We start from the raw sequence: 20,860 nt of genomic DNA, 5'->3' as shown, positions 1-20,860 counted from the left end.
TATTATCTTAGTGTTAACTAATTTCATTCTTTTAATTAAATGTTATATTATGTAAGTGTTGGTATCTCTCTCAAAATATTTTAGCACTGTCAGTCTTGCATCTGCGAGACGAATATCGAAGAATTTCGATCTAAGGGATGAATGTTTATATGTTCAATCATTTAAACGTTGCTGTTATTGAATGTCACACCTTGTAGCATCCTTTTAATACAGTGCATATAGCAGCACTGAATAGCAGATGTTAAGGTGTCTACAAAAGGGAGACGCTGTCGAGAGACGTGAATGGGTTTCTCGAGGCTGTGTCTTCCAGCAGTAGGGGCCCTTGAGGAAACTTGAAAGAGATTGCATTACATTATCCAAGAGTAGAACTGGTTTTGTCAACACATCTAGAGGCTTCCCCTTGTGGCCTAGTCTGTGTGAAGGTGCCTCCTTAACTACTACATTTGGTCTGGTCACATTAAATCATGTATGATAGGACGGGTTGGAGTGAGGGCAAAAAGCCAAGGAGCGTGAACCGGCTTTCTTTTTCTCTCTCGCTGTCTGTCTTCTAGCTCAAAGACTCCATTACACATGACAGATCAAAGACTCTCTGACAGGCTTCCAGAGACACACATCTCCATTTGCGTGGCAAACAAACCCCCTTTCACAATTTTACCCCCTTCGTGTTTTATGTATTTTTAATTTTTTGCCTGATGCTCCCTTGCAGTTGTTTTCTTTTGCTGTGTTCACAAAGCAGCATAATAATGTTGTTTGTCCTGTTTTATAGAGCTAAATGTGATTGTGTTCACTAACAGTTTAGTTATGAGCATGGCATCCAAATTCTACAACCAAATTCTCTGATATCACTTAAAAAACTCTGTTAATCGAGAGTTAATTGATTAACTCAACGGGACTCAAAAACAGTTTTGTTTGTTTTGTTCTGTGTTTTTGTTCTGTCTTACCTTGTGCTGTTTTGTACGGAGCCCCGCACATGACATAAGAAAATATAAATAAATTGTGCGCACGATTTACTAATTTGTTCCCTCAATGTACTAAATCGTGCGCACAATTACTATTGCGTTCACTCGAATTGCTAAACGTTTTAGTATATTGAGGGAACGAATTAGTAATTCGTGCGCACGATTTAGCCCACTATTTTTTTCTGCACGTCTTCTGCGGGGCTCCGTTGTTTTGTGTTCTGTGTGCTGTCTTGTTTTGTTTTTCCATGTCTTGTTTTTTGTTTTGTTTTTGTTTTGTCTTGTGTTTTTGCTTTGTCTTGTCGTGTCTTGTTTTGTTTTGTGTCTTGTCTCATGCTGTCTTGTGTTTGTGTGTATTGTGTGTGTTGTGTTGTTTGTTTTGTCTTGTTTGTTTTGTGTCCTGTGTTTTGTTGTGTTTTTGTTTTGTCCTGCCTTGTGTGGTCCTGTGTTTTATGTTCTGTGTGCTGTCTTGTTTTTATTTATTTATTTATTTATTTATTTATTTATTTATTTATTTATTTGTCTTGTGCTGTCTTGTGTTTTGTGTTTTTGCTCTGTCTTGTTTTTGTTTTCTTTTCTTTTCTTTTGTCTTGTCTTGTCTTATGCTGTATTGTGTTTGTGTGTGGGTCTTTGTTTGTTTAGTTTTTTTCTGTCTTGTATTGTGCTGTCTTGTGTTTTTTGTGTATTTTGACTTGTTTGTTTTGTTTTTGTATTTATCTTGTGTTTTCTTTTTTTTGAGTGTGTTTTTGTTTTGTCTTTTTTTTTGTTTTGCATTTAATGTTATGGATTGCCTTTGTTTGTGTGGATGGGAATTGAAAATAATTCAGTAATTGTATTTCAGATTCCAATAAACGATTTGGGCTCCTTAATGTGTGTGTGTGTGTGTGTGTGTGTGTGTGTGTGTGTGTGTGTGTGTGTGTGTGTGTACTTATATTCCTTATATTATGAGAACCAAATGTCTTCACGAGTATAGTAATAACAGTAAATTTTGACCTTTTGGGTCCCCATGAGAAAAACAGCTTATAATCATATGGAATTTAAGTGTTTCGGAAATATGTTTGTGTTTGTTTGTTTATTAATTAATTATTTATTTATTACGGCTTTGAGACGGAGGATGCTTTCAGAGTAAGGTTTGGTTCTCATGATTGTTGTGGATTTAATATTACATTCTGCATGTCTTAGGAGCTCTTTTCCTGACTGCCCTATGATCTTTTGGATTTGCATATTGGAAACTGGCCATTGCTTTTTCAATTGGTACATCTCCATTTGGGCTCACCCAATCTGTGCTATCCTGCATAGACATGTGCACCCACATATACTTGTTTCTTAGAGATTTTGTCTGTCGCGTTTTCTTGTAGGACACAGAATGGAAAGATCTCAACTTCTTCTCTCATCTCATCTGCCCACTTGTCCATTTCGAGATATGAGTATTTTCAGGGGGATGCGCATGCCACCAGCCTCAGCACTGTGTGCCTTTTCCATGTCATCCATCACATCTGCCTTTCTTTGTTTATTCCTCAATCCACTGTCAGGCGTTTAGACAGACTCAGCCTGTCTTTCAGCCTCACTCATTTCGCTTTTCAAATTTGCCTATTTACCCCCAGAGCCACTCTTCCACATTTTAAACGCTATTTGAGCTTGGCAGAGTGCTTCAGAGCACTTCCACGTGTAAGTAAGTAACCCCCCACCCCCCTTTATGAAACATACTAAGACATCTTATCTGTTGCTGATGCACAGACGCTCTCTGAACAGCTATTTCAGAGGAAAAACGCACTCCTGACCCAGCAATTGTCACTGCGTTATTCCCGCGGATCCTCCGATAATTCAAAGGAATAGGTCTGCTCTCTCACTGAAAAGATTCCGCAGTTGTACAGAACGACGTGACTGACACCTCCTCCGTTCTCTACAGCCGAGCCGAAAAAAGAAATTCGCAGAAATTAGTGACACTTCCAGTGATCTCTGTATCTGCCAATTAAAAAGTTATTTTTTTCCTGTAGGAAGACCGAAAGAAATCATGCTAAATTTGTCCTGGAAAAAAAAAAGACACACTGGAGTGATTCACTGTGATTAAAGTTGGCAGAGCTGAGTAAATCACTCGTTTTCTTCACACTTTTCTTTGTTTCGTATGCGTTAAGAGTCGCTTTAAAAACATGGGTTTGAAAGAGAAGTAGCTGCATCCAATTTTCACATTTGAATTTATTCAGACAAACCATCTTGTACTTTCATATAGGCACATTTAATATGCCTTTTTCTTAGTCTTGAGATGGAAAACTTTACATTAGGCTACAAATATTCAGTGTCCATTTTAGTGAACAATTGAGATTAATAGAAAATATCAAACAAAAATGCATGCATTTCTTTATTCATTACATTATGAATATTATTAATTTCACAGTAGTAGCATTTTATAATGCTGCATACACAAAGATATTTTTTTAATTTATAATATAATATAATATAATATAATATAATATAATACAGATATTTTGTATAATGTTATATATTTTTATTATATAAGAGTATTTTATATTGTAATATTTTCTTGATGCAAAACTCAATAATAAATATTTTATTATTATAAAAAAACACCAACATGCAATAAAAATGTTTCTTTCTTTTTTTTTCTTTTTTTTTTTTATTACTCACACATTTCATTTGGTAGCACTGCTTTTTGGCTTTGAAATATTTGACTTTCCAATAATCTTAACCCAAGAAGCCTTTTTGATTCACGATGGGATATTGCCAGTTGCACGGAAATCATTTGAAAACCCATTCAATCGTATTGTATCCACAAGTACTGAGAGGTTCCCTGCTGAAACGTGGAAATAAGATCGCAGCTGGAAGGTCCCTTTTTCCCGCCATTTCCCTGAATACGGTGGGGGAATATGAGGTGCACGGGTGACTCTCTGTGTTTCTCTTTGGGTCTCTATATTTTCACATTACATCATTATAAAAGCAATTTGCTCTCCCCAAAGGCTCTCGCAAAAACTTCTAATGTCCAGCCTCTTGCTAAAGCACATTAAATTTTACTGTAACTTTTGCTAGCTTTCCAAATTGCTCTATTTTGGAGGAATTTTGATAAGAGTGAGTGTAACGTTCAGCTGTACTTGAACAAAAATGAGACTTTCTCTGGCATAAACAATTTAGCAGCAGGAACGAGTCCTCCTTCATATCACTGACATTTTCTGTCAGACCAGAGGCAATGAGAGCGAGTTTTGCATTCAGAGTGCAGCGCAAAGCACCTTTTGGTGTCACGACTGGAATGGAAATGGAGTTCACCACAGGTAACAGAGAAATGAACTCCCATGTCAGAGGAAAGGGCTCTCTATGCCACACTCTTAATATCAGAGCAGAGCAGGACAATGGCAGAGCAACATCTGATTAGAGCGGCTGAGCTCCAACATTCCGTTTCTATGGGAACAGGATATTATGTGCTGGCCCTGAGCAAACAGGAAGTTTATGTCTGAGAGCTGTGTTTTAACAGTGGCCTGAGTGACTCTGCTGGCCAGGACGGCATCTTTAGGGATATTAGGTGATTGGTGTTTGTTTTTTGTTTTTTTTTTAAGGTTGAAATAAGGTAGAGATAGAATCAGTTTTTTGGACATATATACATACAAGGACTAAATTCTTGAAATATATTTTATTTAGTTTACAGAAAAGGAGAAATAACAGTGCAACATCTTACGTAGCCTATATATGCTGAGTTACTTATTTTAATTTTTAATTTAGGTTAATTTTTGTGACAGGCTTAATTTGTTGACAGAAAGGAGACTCAAATGGCATAAAGCGACATCCTAATTGTTTTCTTCATTTTACAAAAGCACAATGTTTTGTTTTCATTGCGAGTGTACACAAATAAAAGTAGACCTTTATACATTGATGCATTATTAATAAGACAATAAGTATTTAAAGTTGATTCTGCTGGTATAAGTAAACAGTAGAAGTGTTCACACTGGCGCATGTACAAACATATACACACACACACATCAGTTCCAGAACTGGTAACTAGTGTTGTCAAAAGACCCGTTACTTCAGTACCAAGTCGGTACTAAAAAAATTAAAATGTCACGGTACCAGGTTTCTGTAAGTACCGGTGGTACCGAGGACCCGTTCAAACCCGGTTCTGGATGCATACAGCGCTATGATTTCCGCGAAGCAGAAAACGCGGACGGAATCTCAAAATCCAGTCATGAAAATGAAACTTACATTTTAATATGGACAGTCACGGAATTTGTCAAAGTTAGCATAAATGAATCAAATCAAATGTCCATATGGACCAGTATCTGTAAATGTTAAGCTGCAAAAGTTGGTTGAAATCTGCATCCTGCATGTTCTGCGTGCATTTCTCTGTGTGAATGAATGAATGGTTTGTTTACTACATAGACTGAAGCGCATGACGCCTGCAATAATGAGGACATAAATACACAAACAGCATCACCAGAACTGTTCTGAGTCACTTCACAAGCATTTTACCGTTTCATTTGAGTAAAACCAGTGTCAATTTAAAGGTATTCACGGAAAACCGTCAAAACAGCCTCTACATTGCGAGTAAATCACTCGCATATAAATTTTACTCAGGGCAACTACATCATGTCTATTGTTAGCCATTGGCTAATAAATTCTTAGATTTTACTCGCCAGTGTGTGTGTGTTCGAGGCTATTATAAGATTGGCGCAGATATATTTTCACTCGCTGAACACTGAGCGCTTCAGAGTTCTCTCTCCATCGAGCGATCTGTACTTTTCAATTCATCTCAATGGACGCACAGTACACCTGTATTTGCCTCTTTTACTGTCTATGATATTTGCCGACCTGTAAACTCTGTGTGAAGGAGCATGACTCGCCGTCGCTTTGCTGATAGCTCTGTTTCTCACACATGCAAAGAGAGAGAGTCTTACCACGCTGAATCGACATGCTACATGTAAACTATATTCTTTGTTGTCTTCTCCTGTCAAAATAATGGAGTTCATTTAGAATTATTCATATTTTTGAACAAGCAGAAGATATGCCGGTTTCTCCGGTAGTGGGTGGAGCTAATGCGCAAATGGCAATTTCATTGGCTGGCGCTGATCTCTTACCGTCCCTGTTTTGATTTCAGCAAATCAGTTCGACCGAACGCAGACAACGTGATTAATATTCATGAATCAGCAGCTCATCAATCCATAGTGCATTGTATATTGTTAGTATGTTAGTAGAATTAGTAGTATTATTATCTTTTAATAATTATTATGATCTATTGCTATTTTTTTTTTTTACAGAAACCCTCAATGAACAAAAATATCTTAAGCATCACCACCAGTCTTAAGTTCAGATAAATGACAAATATGCATTCATTACAAATTAATTTTTACATAAAGGCATTGTGCTAGAAATATTACCATTATTTTGTAAAATGTATGTGATACTGCTACTACTGTTAATTAAAAATTAATCACACAATATTTCTTCCATGTTTTAATTTTAATAGCAAATCCCCTTAATTTAACAAAAAATAAAATGTGTTTAAATTTCATAAATTAAAAGACAAATTAAATTTGGGTGAAACTTGTTTACTGTTTTTCATAATTATGTAACTTGTAGAAGAACTTTAAACACAATTGTAAATAAGTATAATGGCATTGGTTTTATTTTTAGTGCTAAAAAGTTATTTTTTTTTAAATTAGCATATTTTTGTGTTTTGCTTTGGTACCGAAATTGGTACCGAGAACCGCGGATTTTCACTGGTATCGGTACCGAATACTGAAATTTTGGTACCGTGACAACACAAATATGGAAATATTTTGGATTGGGGGTGAATTGCCTATATAATGCATTCAAAATATGTATAATATGTCATTACTTCATTTTTTTTTTTTTTTATCTAAAACTACATTGTATCTGATCATCAATCTCTCATTAATGGGTGAATGTGATTTTTCTCAAAGTTGTTATGTTATTACCATGTTTTTGCTGCAAATTACCCACTTTTATTCAAAAAAAAAAAATAATTATACTACAAAAGCTATTATTGAATATGTGAGATTTTATTTATTTATTTATTTTTATGTATCATTGTTATAAGAACATATAATTGTTTTAACTCATTTGTAATGAGTTGAATTTAATGAAATTATTTTGAATTTTTAACGCATGATTTCTAAAACAAATATTTAATTCTAACAAAACAACATAAATATTACTCTTAAAGCTAGTCAAATGAAATAAATGTTTTGTTGCACTTGCACATTTTCCTACTACTCAGTACTACAAATTTTACAGAAAAGATATTATTACATGTTTAAAATTTTAATAGTGTAGTAAACCTGTATAAGCATCACTATTATTACTACTTATATTGATAGCTAGTGAATAATCTTTTATAGAATTTGTACAATTACAGTTTAGACCAGGATGCCCCTCTTAACATGACTGTGATCTTTCTGGATTAGCTTTCTGTCTCACACACACAGGCATGTTGTGCTCGGCGCTCTTGGGATTGAGTTTCTCCTCAGATCAGCTGACCTTTACAGTGTGAGTGCACCTCATGCAGTGCCTGCAGTCGCTCATGTCACCATCCAGACAGACAGCCAGAGGGAAATAACCTTGCCCTCGATATCCTGAAATATACTATACATAGGACATGAACATAAATATTTCTAAAATAAAAAATAGGCTATATATGATATGTACACTACTAGTCAAAAACCACATCTTGTGTGTGTGTGTGTGTGTGTGCGCGCTCAAGATATTTCTGGCCAGTGTGAGAGAATGTACTGTAAAGTAGATGTTATTCAGATTATTGTCTGGACATGAATAGGTACCTCTGCGTTCAAAAGAGATTTAGAAGTGCTTAGAGCTCTATTTATACATTCTGTATTCAGATGTCTTCATGTCCAAAAAAAGAAAAAAAGATGAACTAGTTAATTTTAGAGAAATCTAACATCTCTGATTTACTGTGCAATGAATTTGCAATTCTAATTATTTTGGTCTCTTATGTTGTGCCAATTGCAGTCTATTAGTCAACAGGGGCCTTGCTAGCCCTTAATTAGTATTCTCATCTTCTGTCTGTTAAGTGTCGGGAGAATCATTGTGGTTACATGCTTACTAGCTGACATATCCATGCCTTATGATGCTCAGATGCAAGCTGGTGATTATCCAATTCCCAGCCTACATTTGAGAAGCGTTGGTGTGAGAACCGTGAGCCTCCATTATCCAAGAGCATGTCCTCTTCTGAGACACTCAATTATGATGTCATCTCTCAACTAATCAATCTTCAAAGGTGTGCTGTGGGACTTTCGTTGAGAATTTCAGCTCTGGCAGGAAGCATTTTGCTCTGTTCCGAAACCCAGTGAATGCATTATTAATTATTAAATTACTATTCTATAATTTTTGCAACAGTGTATTCCAGTTGGAGTTTATGCTGGAAAGAGGTTCTTGTAATACAATTTTTGTTTTATTTTAAAAAAAAAAATATTTTTTTTTATTTATTAAATTTTTTTTTTCATGAAATGGTGTTTAAATAAAAAAATATATATTAAATACATGTATTATTTTATTTTAGTAATAATTAATTAACAACAAAAACAATTTAATATTTTGTGAAACACATTGTATAAAGACAAACCTTTTTTAAATACATTTATTACTTTATTTTATTAATATTTCTTTGTTTTTACAATTATGAAATACATTGTTTAAATACAAATGTTTATTCTATTTTATTTTATTTTATTTTTAATATACAGTAGTTAAGTCAGAAATACCAAACACCTAAGCACATGGTATATGGACTTGCTGTTCAAATCAGTTCCTTATGAGCTTCCATTTCATTTGCAATGCCTTTGCTAGTTGTATATGTAGACAGCAAAGCAGCGCACTAGGATTTTCTGAAAGATGTAGGTGACTGTTAATTATGTTCTCACAAAAGTGAATAATTTACAACCTTGTTTTTTCTTGTTCTTTCATTGCAGCTTTTCTTTATCTCTCTCTCTCTCTCGCATTCACATGATCATTGTAACCTTTTTAATGAGAGATTTCTTATCCATTTCTCCACAGGTCAGCCTGCCCAACGACTCCAATTGTGTGGAGGACATTCTGCGGGTGAGTTGAATTGACTCTCTTTCTCTCCAGCACGCTAATTATGCCCGGTCACCTGCTCAGCGCCGTTTTACACACACTTCACTGTCATCAGAATAAGGGTTCGATTTTAAAGATTACATTAGGACTGGTGGGCCTATTGTTCCAGAATGTACCTTTAAGAATTTGTTCATACGGACTGAGAGCAGTCAAAAGAAACCTGTCATGTTTCACGCTATTTTAAATGAAACACTCACAATGTCTTAATAGCTTTCAAACTCATGATATTTCATCTGATTGGTTTTTAACAGAATGTTTACGTTCTTGTTAGTACGGCGTTTTTATAATTAGTCTTTATGATGTATAAATGTGTCATACATGCTAGTTATTCATGCTTGAGGGCGTATTTAATACATTAAGAGATGACATGTGCAGTGATGCATTCTGAAAATATCATAATGTAATTTTGTACTTTTTTTTTTTTATAAATAGCTGTACCCAGTTACTTAAATAATACAAACACATCATTCTTATTCATACTCATGACTTTAAAGAGTATAATACATTATAATAGTTTATTTATTCTCTCTATCTATCCATCCATCCATAACATTTAGGAAGAAGACACCACAAATGCAAAACAAACAATGCAATGCAATTAGTTTAGATTTTTGTGTTTTAATGTTTTAATGCATTACATTTTAAGGTTGAATCAGTAATGAATGCATTTAAATATTTTTGTTGAATTTTATATCCACGCATTATAGCAAGAGTCACCCATTAAGCTCCTCAGAAATTATATTTTTTTCTTTATGTGATGTTAGGACGTGCCGCCACAGATATCAGTGTAAGTGAGGCGCAGTCAACTGACTCTGTTCGCACATCTTGTATTCTGTCAGTGAGGTCAGAGGCAGAACATGTTGCCAGGGCAACCCGGAGTACATCTGTCTGCTGAAGTGCATGGTGGGATTGCTTGAGCGGCGCTGATTTTGACTCACATGTGACTCATGAATGAGGACGTTTTTTTTTTTGTTTTTTTTGCTTCAGTCTGTAAGGATTCAATCCACATTCCTCGAGATCCATGATGTGGAAAAATCCACTGAAGAATCCCAGTGATGTCATAATACATAACTGCTAGCTAATAGAGAGGAATCAAAATAACATATTTTCACATTTTAATCAGTATTTTTTCTCATTGAATGTTTGTCTTTTTTTTTCTGATGAGAACTTTTGTTCACACTTATTTTAAGGTCCAATTCTCGCTATTAATTAACACACTATTAATTTTGCCTCAATAAACTAATGTGTTGCTTATTAATAGTTAGTAAGGTTGTTGTTTTAAGTTTAGGTATATGATTAGGGATGTAGAATGTGGTCATGCAGAATATGTGCTTCATAAGGACTAATAAACTGGTAATATGTTTATAATAAGCATGGTAATAAGCAACAAGTCACTAAAAAAGCTGTTAGTGTTACCGAACTTTTGTAAGTTAGTAAACTAAATGTAATGACATTTAATGGTACAGTTATAAAGTTATCGATACTTAGGAAAGTTATTGCCCTCTGTTTAATTTCAGCTAATATGTCTTAATCTTAATTTAGTTTAAAATAAATAAAAAAAACTTAAAACTGATAAACAAAAATATAAATGGCTACAGTTAACATAAACAAAATTAACTAAAACTAAAATAAAAATGGAGGGAAAATAGTAACACTTTAGTATAGGGACCCTTCTCTTTATTAACTAGTTTCTTATTAGCATGTCTATTATCAACATATTGGCTGTTTATTATTGCTTATAAAGCTCATATTCTGCATGACCATATTTTACATCCCTAATCCTAGACTATAACTAAAGTTAAAAAACACATTACTAAGCATTAATAAGTATGTCGATTAGGGAGGTTGAGAAGTTTATTTTTTCAGATTTTTTTTTAGCTTTAATATTTTTGGCAGCAGCACTTTTAAGGTAATGAATTCAGAGAGGAGGGTGGGATGTTATCATGCTGAGAGCGTGTGCTGCTTCAGTGTGCTTTAGACTGTCAGCACAGTAAACTCTCTGAGAGAAGTCACATCTCTAAATTCAGCTTCTTTAAAGCAGCGCCCCTGCAGCCATCAAAGCAACACCTTCTTAACAAGCCCAACGCATTCAACAGTGCATTCCAAGACAGTTTGTGTGGGACTTTAAATAACCTGCTGTGAGCAGTGTTCCTGTTATTATGCATAACAAAAGTCTGTGTTTCAGTTTGAGCTGAGTTAGATTTGTGCAACAAAAGGTTAGAGGTATTTAGCCTATATATTTGTTGAATATATGTCATTTACTCAAATATCGGGCAGAGCAGTAAAAATTTAATGTAAATTTATGCACGCATGTAGAAAGTTGTTTATGTTCAGTTTTGTTAAGACAACATACAAATTTTAAAACAGTTCAAAAATAGTCCAGTTTTTAAGAATGGATCTTGAGACCTCTCTTATATAAAAAAAGTCTATCTAGAAATAATAAAAAAGTGCAATTTTGCATATCCCTACAAATAAGGTCCTTTAGATTATAAATGCACATCTATTCAAATAAGGATCAGTTAAGGTCAGTATTTATTTATTAATTTATTTATTTTCCTCATGCTTATCGTTAAATATTAAAATATTTTAAGAATTAAATTATTAATTATTTAATACTTACCTGGTTTAATACTCACCCAGGCTGCATTTATGTGATCAAAAATACAGAATATTAAGTATTAAAATTTTAAATAAATTTTTTCTATTTTTTTATATAATAATAATAATAATGTAACGGTAAAGCTACGGTTCTTTCAGAAGTTGCATTATTAGTAGTAGTAGTAGTAGTAGCAGTATTATTATTATTATTATTTCCCACTGACCCCAAACTTTTCAACATTAGTGTGTCATGCATTAAGTGCAAACGCTGCATTGAAGGCCCATTAACCCCTTTATATCCTGTTCTCAAAGATGTCCAAGAAATAAAGTGATTCTCCGTGGAGAGAAAGGTTAAGCCATCAGCTCGTTTTCCAAACAGCAGAAAATCCTGATCCAGGCTCATGCACATATTCCCATTACATAACTTAAGGGTCATAAAATATCTAGAACAGAGCCAGGTTGAGCAGATTTGCATCTTTAGTTGGATGCAGCTGGATGTCACAGTGCCTAAGAATATATTAATGCCTAATGTGCAGGATTAATGAAAATAAATGATGATGATAATAATAGCCAGATTAAAATCGTTGTTTTTATGTTAGTGGTTGATAGTTTTATATGTAAACAATATTAAACTTTATACTGTGAGTAATGTAGTTTGTGTTCGTCTGGCAGATCCTGAGCAGATCATGAATATTTTGCAGCGTGTCACTGCATGACTGCGAGGCATGTGGGAATCAGATGAGCACATGCAGGAACTCTTTAACCACTTAACACACTGTGTCATGTGTACCGAGATGTTCCTGTCTGTCAAACTTCTGTGCATAGAATAGAAGTGTATGAATGTTGCATTAGATATAATATATCAAATGCTGCAGGACCTTTTCTCAGAACTGGTTTCCCTTTTATGAGCAATTCTTGCAATAACTTTTAATCAACTGGTGATTCTAGATTATGAGGTCAGTTCTCCTCAAGTTGCACAGATGTTCTAGCAGACTAACCACATGTGAACAGAATCACATTCACTTTCAACACGATCCACTAAAGTATAAATAACACTTATATATATATATATATATATATATATATATATATATATATATATATATTTTTTTTTTTTTTTTTTTTTTTTTTTTTTAAGAAACAGTTCACCTAAAAAGTATCTGAAAATATACTCACTTTAAGATGTTTCATGATGCAGATGAGTTTGTTTCTTTATAAGAACAGATTTAGAATGGGTGCCATCAGAATGAGAGTCCAAACAGCTGATAAAACATCACAATAACTCACAAGTAATCCACATGAATCCAGTACATGAATTAATGACTTGAAAAGTGAAAAAATAAAATAAAATAGTGCGTGTTTGTAAGAAACAAATCCATCAATAGGTTTTGACTGTAAACCAATGCTTCCAATGAGTCCAAAATACAAAAATTATAACACTTCCTCCAGCAAAATCGCCATTCTCTGATTTTCCTCTCACATCGGTATCCACCACATTTTTGTTTAGGACTATTTTGGGCTGTTTTCACTAAATGGTGCTTGATCTGTGCATATGTCTCTCCTAATTCAGGCAAAAAAATATTTTTCAATGGAGGAAGTAATATTATTTAGTTTCTTGTAAACACACAACTTTTTTTCACGTCACAAGACATTAGCTATTTGATGGACTGGAGTTTTGTACATTATTATGATATAACTATTCCTTTAAGAATAACTTAGACACTTCTTGAGGCCACTGTATCATTCCAAACAAAGATAAAGGACCATAACAAGGAAGGGTAAAGGAAAATGCATAGCTCATATTTAGTATGTAATACGAATGTAGCAGTTTACTAACATTTTTAAGTACACTAAAGGTTGTTGGAACGAAATATTTCCCATCTGAACACAGATATGTGTGGGATGTATAGCTGAGCTGTCCGAGAAGTGTAAGAGTAAACAGTCTCTGATCCGGCCTGCTCTTGTTTGGATAACCTTGTTTGGCTCCAGGAGGAACGCTCCGTTGCTTTTAATAAATTTAATTTGCAACTCAAAGCTTCCACCGGCCATGCATCGCCCCCACTGAAGCTCCAAGAAATGAATGGATTTTGTGAGCATTTTTCTGGAATGTAATAACACCGGTTTTCTTGGGAGAGAGTGTGCCGGAGATTTCACAGTATTCCTGCGTGTGATGTCATTAGGGAAAATGGCAGTTCACTTAAAAGAAAGTTTAATAAATAATATCTCTTCTGAGGGATTATCTGTGATTGTTTGCCATCTTCTTTTTTTGTGTCACTTCTGATAATTGAACAAGATGTTTGTTTATGTACTTATGCTCGTAGAATACCTACATCACATTTCCCACCGGATACATGTAGATAATAAAAAAATAAAAATAAAAACCTGTGTGGCTTGTGTTATTTCTTTTCATAAAACTGCTCATTGTTCTTATTGCTCTCTTCGCTTCTGCATCTTTGATTGTTTAGCCTTGAATTTGAATCTTTACTCAGATGTTGCTGATTCATTTTAACAACAAGCACATAATCTGTCAATCTCTCTATCTGTCCATGCTATTTCAATAAGTATTATTGTTTTATTGTTGTAGGAGATGACCCACTCCTGGCCTCCACCTCTCACTGCCATCCACACACCAGGCAAAGCTGAACAAACCAAGTTTCCCATCCCTTCAAAGGTGGGCTCCTTCTCTTTCTTTTTCTCTCTGTGCCTTTGAACTATTTACACTAAATGGACTTCATCAACATTATAGTGCATTAGTCAGCATTACTGAGTTAATGCAGAGTATCATGACATAAAATGCTATTGCTAATTATAGGGCTTACAAAACAAGCAGTTAATATTCTTCAGAATGGTTCTGGCTTTGTTTAAAAACCTATTGAGCTGTAGTTACCTGCAAAGCCTTCTTTCTAACTGAACCTGATTTGAAAAACTCCACACACATACAATTGGTGCTTCTAACAAGAGAAAGCTTTCGTGTAATTTTGTGTTTGCTTACAAAATCTATCAATAAAAATACACCGCACACACAAATATAGAGTAAAATAGTAATTTAAAATAGTAATAAAATAGTAATATTTTTATTAATGCTTCTCACTATTGAATTAATTATAGTACATATATTAATATTTGACATTTCTAAAAGACAAAAAAAAAACCTTAAACCATGGCTAACAGTAATACTAATAGTCTAAGACAAATCTGCAGAACGTAGATAGAAAAATTATCAAAATGATCAAATCTAACGGGAGTCTTTAATAACATATCAGAAAGCGAAACTTTTTCTGTGAAAATTTCCATAAACACCAGTGGTCTTTGGACTTTGTTTAATATCTTGAATTCTGTTCTGAATCCAACAGGCAATATCTGTCGAACATAGTGTTTAACTTTGTGTGAAGATTTTTTGAGATTTTTTGTGGAACAAATAGAAGCAATTAGACAGTCCATTATTTATTTTACTGATGACCCATCAGATCTTCTGATTCTTACTATGTTTGTACATTAATTTGAGCCGATTACCATGCAGAGTTTAATGGATTAAGTCGTCAAATTGAAGCCATCTTTAATGACATTTTTCTACTTGTTGACTCTGGAAACTCAGTAATTTTAGTGATTTTAGATTTTAGTGCATCATTCGATACAGTTGACCATGGCATTCCTTTATCGTGCCTTGAAAAGTGTGTGAGCATCTGAAGAAGTGCCCTGAGCTGATTCAGATTTTATCTTATTAACAGAACTTTTTCAGTAGGTATCGGTCGCACTGTTTCATCTGTAGCCTACCTCTGGTGTTCCTCAAGGCTCTATTTTGGCTCCCATCTTGTTTTCACTGTGCATGCTTCAATTAGGTTCAGTTTTTAGGAAGCATGGAGTGTCCTTTCATTTTATGCTGATGACACACAAATATATTTACCTTTAAAACACATGACAATAATGGTTTAGAAATAAAGATTGCATGCTTAACTGATGTAAGATCTTGGATGTGTAAAAATGTTTTGCATTTAATGAGGGAAAGACAGAAGCAATTGTCTTTGGGCCCTCTGTGGGTAAACGAAAACCAAATTTTAACTGTGGTCATTTAAATTATTTTATCAAACCAAAGGTGAAAAATCTTGGAGTTCTTTTTGAATCCTCCCTTAAGTTTGACCAACATATTAACTCAGTAGTTAAGTCATGTTTTTTTCCATCTTAAACCTTAGATCTTTTCTATCTTTTAAAGATATTTAAAGAGTCTTACATGCTTTTGTTTTATCAGGTTTGGACTATTGTAACTCCTTGTATATTGGACTACCCCAATCCTCCATGTCATGGCTTCAGATGGCTCAGAATGCTGCCGCCAGATTTTTAAAAGGGGTTCATAAACGAGAACACATTACTTTGATTTTAATGTCTCTTAATTAGTTGCCAGTTTATTATAGAGTTGAATTTAAAATGTTGCTGTTTGTTTTTAAGCCCTTAAATGGTCTGGCACCTTATTTGTCAGATCTTGAATATGTGAATAGGTCTGCCAGATGTTTGCAATCCTCAGACAGTATTTCTCTGTCATATCTAAGATCAAGATTGAAGTTTAGAGGTGACCGTTCATTTGCAGTAGCCTGTCCTAGGCTATGGAACAGTCTTCCCTTATCTTACCTAATCTATATGATTTTAAATCTAAGTTACAATCTCATCATTTAACTCTTTTAATTCATTATAATTCCTGGTCTCATTTTAACTTATATTTAATGCATTATTTTTATTATCATATTTTTTTTTTTTTACCTTTCCTCTTTTGATCAGCACAGTGGTCAAATCTTGTTTTGTTTATTTGTAAGCAAATAGATCAAATTAAATAATGTTCTGTTGTTTTGTTCTCTGTCTTGAATTTATTATTTTCACAGTGCAGTGCATTCTTAGATTTAGGGGCATTGCTAGGGTCATGCTTTGTTTCTAAGGTACATAAAGAGATAATTTAGCTCAAACCATTTATAGACATTGCATTTAAAATGTGGTTTTGTTGAATGGGCTGTTTTAAAATGTATTTTTAGTTTTATAAGATACACCACGTTACATTTACTTACTATTATAATAAAAATAAATTATGCATAATTACATGCAAGTATCCCTTAACCAAACCCTAATCCTAAACCTAACCATTTAGTAAGTGCATGTAGTTAATTAATAGTATAACTCACATTTAAGTACTTAAATGTGTAATTACACTGTAACAAGGACTACATCATTTATAGTTTTATTAGTATTTTCCTCATTTAATACTCTCTGGTGTTTTTCTATGCCCTTACACACTCTTTATACTCTGGTAAAAGTCAAAGAGTAAAAGTTGTTCTTGATTTTTCTAAGCAGATTTTCGGCTGTTGTTATAACATCTGTTTATCACTCGGATGTCATTTAACGGATGTCCTGAGATAAAGAATGCCATTAGCATGATGTCAAAATATATTTACCTCTCAGCTGCTTTGAGGCAATGCGTGACCCATGTAACTTTTTTAAGTAACTTTATGTAGCCAGTTATTCTGCTGTCTATTAGGAAACAGATCTAAGTTTGATTACATTTACAATATCATTTCCTTCAAAAATAATACTATAGAGTTTTTGAACAATATTTTAAAATTGAAATAACAAGCCTGTTAAAAACCCTTGTGTAAGTAAGGACAGAACATTCCACTCAAGATCTCTTCAAATCCCATGAAGCTCTTTTCTCTTTGTAGTGGCGTCCACTATTTGTCTTTTAATAGGACATGGACTGAATCTCATGAGTTGGCTTGGCTGACATGCTAATAATACGCTGACTCTATAAATCCATCTGTAATGGTGGCATCAGCGGAAGCAGACGCCTCTTCTCCGCACCACTCACCCGCTCGAGTGTGATTCGTGTGCCTGCTCTAATTGTATTAGTGTAAAATCAATTAAAGCTATCAGCAGAACTATTTCACATCTTAGCTACTCCATCTAATTCCCAAAATGTAGCACTTTTTTTTTGTAGTCTGATGTTGTTATGTTGGATTAAGGTTTTTTATTTTAGTTGTTGACTTTCCCTATATCATTCTTTTTCTTGCAGGATTCCCAGCATGTGACCTCAGGATACAATGGGAGTAAGGAACATTTTGCTTCTACGTGTCACATATTAGCAACGTCAAGCGGTACTGACCAAAAAATAAATAAATAAATAAAGCAATGAAATCCTTATTTCCATTGAAAAATATAATGGAATGCTGTATTATTCACACATTGTAGTCTGTGCCAGACTGCTGGTATTTGGGCGCGTGCAGTCAAACCTGTTCTCTAATATTTCCATGAAATTCTTTTCACAGAACGCTGCAATGTTTCCAGTAACAAGCCTGCAACCAAGTCGGTACCACAGAAGTCGTGAGTATTTATTTGATGAATTATTTGAGGGAGCACCCCTGGGTCGAAAGAGAGTGAGAGGGAGAGAGAATGTTCATACCCTTTGCTTTGTTCCTGTGTAAAACATTTCCCAGTGAGACATGTCTGGTCAATTCCCTGCTGATGGAAAAAGGCAGCCTTCACCAACAAACATTACAACTGGTGGTCCTTCACTTTAACCCTTTCCTAGACTTCCTCTGACATATTAAAATACACTTTATTCAATGTCTACGATATGGCATTGACTGAAGGACACATGTTATAAACTACTTAACGGAGTGTGTCGCATTTTCATCATATGTTTTATGCATTTTTGTTGTGCAATGTAATTTTCATTTGGTATTTTGTTCAGGCATCTTAAGAGGAACATTATACATTGCATTATTTATGTTCATAGAAAACACTTCTAGTAAGTAAAACTGCATTGCTTAAAGGAACATTGATTATCAAACAAAGAGTTTGGAGACTAATCAAATAATTTATGAATTCTATGTTTACATAAATTTAGCCAACATGGTTAATACAGTGATTATTTTAAGTTTGGGGGTGGGGGGTGGATTAAGTTTGCAGCTCTGCAAAAGTGTTAGGTAGTTTGTCTTTTTTCCAGAAGTATCCTAAAAACTAAATTAAATTACTTGAGAAAGAAAATGCCATCATAACTTATCTATATAAGTTAAAGGTACAAATTGTAAGATATTTGCAGTACAATATCCAAAAACCACTAGGCTAGTGTTATATATTTTGTTTAGCTGATTACTAACAATATCTCTAATGTTTTCAACTACTTGTAAATCATGAGAAAATTCCCTTTCTAAACAGTGACAAGGGGCAGTGCAGTGCCCCTGTCAATGACGTTAGTTAGCCTTTGTTACCGCATTTACTGATGTAGAAACCACATGACAACAGTGTCGTGGACAAATGCGGAAGTAGCTTCGCGACAAACTTCAACTAGAAAGAGATGCCGATCTCACTTGTGTTTTACTTGACAGGTGAATTGTTTTGATTCGTATCTTTACAGAAAACGTATGCTATTATAACAATCAAAAAGATTAGTATTATGGGGCATACATGCCAAATGCAGTGCATCGCGTCTTTAGACCCGCACGAGGACGCGTCTGATCCATAGCCTGATCTACTCGCGCAAATCGTTGAACTCGCGTTAAATCCATGATTTTTCTTTCCGTCTGATTGATAGCCGTCAGTGGTTGGGTAGAAGGCAACAAATCCCATCATTCCACGCTCCTTTTTAGCGTCATCAAACCACGCAATTGTTATTGTTTTGATAGTGTGCCCTCTAGTGGCAGGTCCTACAACCTGTACCTTTAATGTTTCTTTGATAATTACCATAAATCTAATACAAATGACCTGTTTATTTAGACAGGTCTAAAAAAATTTTAGAATTTAAGCAAAACATAAAATACACATTAAATTTCAATAAAAAAAATATTTTATTTTTTCCACATTTTTCCTTTGTGTTAATGTAAGTATTTATTATGTTGATGACTTATAATTCCACTCTAAGCATTTACTGTAACAACACAAAAGCCTGATGCAAAAGCTTGTGCTTTCTCTTTTTACGTTTACTTTATTGATAGCAGAAAAAAAAGGAAAAGTGGATGGGAACCTGGCAGTTGTTGCTATAATTTTTAAGTATATTTCATAATTCTTTTTCTTTTTTCTTTGTTTCTTATTGGCGTCCAAATTTAGGTCAGTTAATGTGAATAATTTCTATGAAAAGCGAAGAAGTATTGAACTTGAGTGGCGTCGAAATTTGTTAGAACCTCTTCAAAAGGCTGTTTCTAAACAGCTATGACAAAGTCAAACAAATGAAAGGGTGGCAGAGAGTGTGTGTGTCAGTTTGGAGAGGCATCAATGGGGTGATACTGCAAACAATAGCTGGAGGAATGCTGCTTTGTTTACTTGTGGAAGCCACTTAAAAGCTGCAGTTATCTGCTGATTTGGTTCCAGTCTCTGATATGTCATTTTCTTTTTATTCCTGAGACCCAGAGCAAGCCTTGAGCGCCACACTTCGTGTTTACTTCATGCCATTCACATAACCCACTGTCTTCTTACTAGGGTTGCACGATGTGTCGTTTAAGCACCGATATTGCGATGTACGAATCCACGATAGTCACATCGCAGGATGTGCGATGTAGGCTGTCGTAGTTGATCCGTTATTCATTAACTGTATGGGCCAGAGAGAGTGCGCGCGCGCGAGAGAGAGAGAGAGCGCGCGCGAGAGAGAGAGAGAGCGCGAGAGAGACAGAGCGAGCGCGCGCGCAAGAGAGAGCCTGAGAGAAAGAGCGCGAGAGAGAGAGAGCGAGAGCATGAGAGAGAGAGCAAGAGAGCGAGCCCTGGCCGCACGCTCAACGTCTTCAAACAACACGAGCACTGTCTTGCTCTCTCTCCCTCGCACATATTAATCAATTGACAGGATGGTGTAGATGTTTAAATCATTTAAAATGAGAATGTAAGTGTGCTCACCCCATTTTTGTTTGTAAGAAAAAATTAGATTAGATTTCATATTGCAATATATATCGCAGAAAAATAAAATATCGCAATGTAATTTTTTCCCAATATCATGCAGCCCTACTTCTTACACTGCTCCATTATTCCTTTGCTGCTGCTCAGAATCACTCCGCCTGTATTCCTCTCAATTATGTGCCAGATATTTAAAGGTCTTGAATGATTTAACCAGTCAAAATTTTAGGGGTGCAGCCCTCAGGGTAAGAACATTTATGTCAATACTGGCTTTCTCCTTGAGAGCCGAGTGCATGAACTTAGGATGGATGTTTGAATTGTAGAGAAGACAGAAG

General features: G+C 34.7%; 1 protein-coding gene across 3 annotated transcripts in view; it reads left to right on the top strand.

Moving 5' to 3' along the window:
• aff2 (AF4/FMR2 family, member 2) overlaps positions 1 to 20,860 on the top strand; it is a 221,992-nt gene that overhangs the window by 120,029 nt on the left and 81,103 nt on the right. For 2 of the 3 annotated variants that reach the window (XM_059516437.1, XM_059516436.1), the window contains exons 4-8: positions 8,991 to 9,035; positions 14,254 to 14,340; positions 16,541 to 16,594; positions 17,719 to 17,752; positions 17,972 to 18,026. In XM_059516437.1, coding sequence (XP_059372420.1) covers positions 8,991 to 9,035; positions 14,254 to 14,340; positions 16,541 to 16,594; positions 17,719 to 17,752; positions 17,972 to 18,026 — 275 coding nt within the window. The remainder of the gene's footprint in view (positions 1 to 8,990; positions 9,036 to 14,253; positions 14,341 to 16,540; positions 16,595 to 17,718; positions 17,753 to 17,971; positions 18,027 to 20,860) is intronic. The other variant, XM_059516438.1, reaches the window with a different exon arrangement.

The sequence above is a fragment of the Carassius carassius genome, chromosome 29 (assembly GCF_963082965.1).
Source record: "Carassius carassius chromosome 29, fCarCar2.1, whole genome shotgun sequence".
NCBI lineage: Eukaryota > Metazoa > Chordata > Actinopteri > Cypriniformes > Cyprinidae > Carassius > Carassius carassius.
This window is presented reverse-complemented; position numbering and strand designations above follow the sequence as displayed.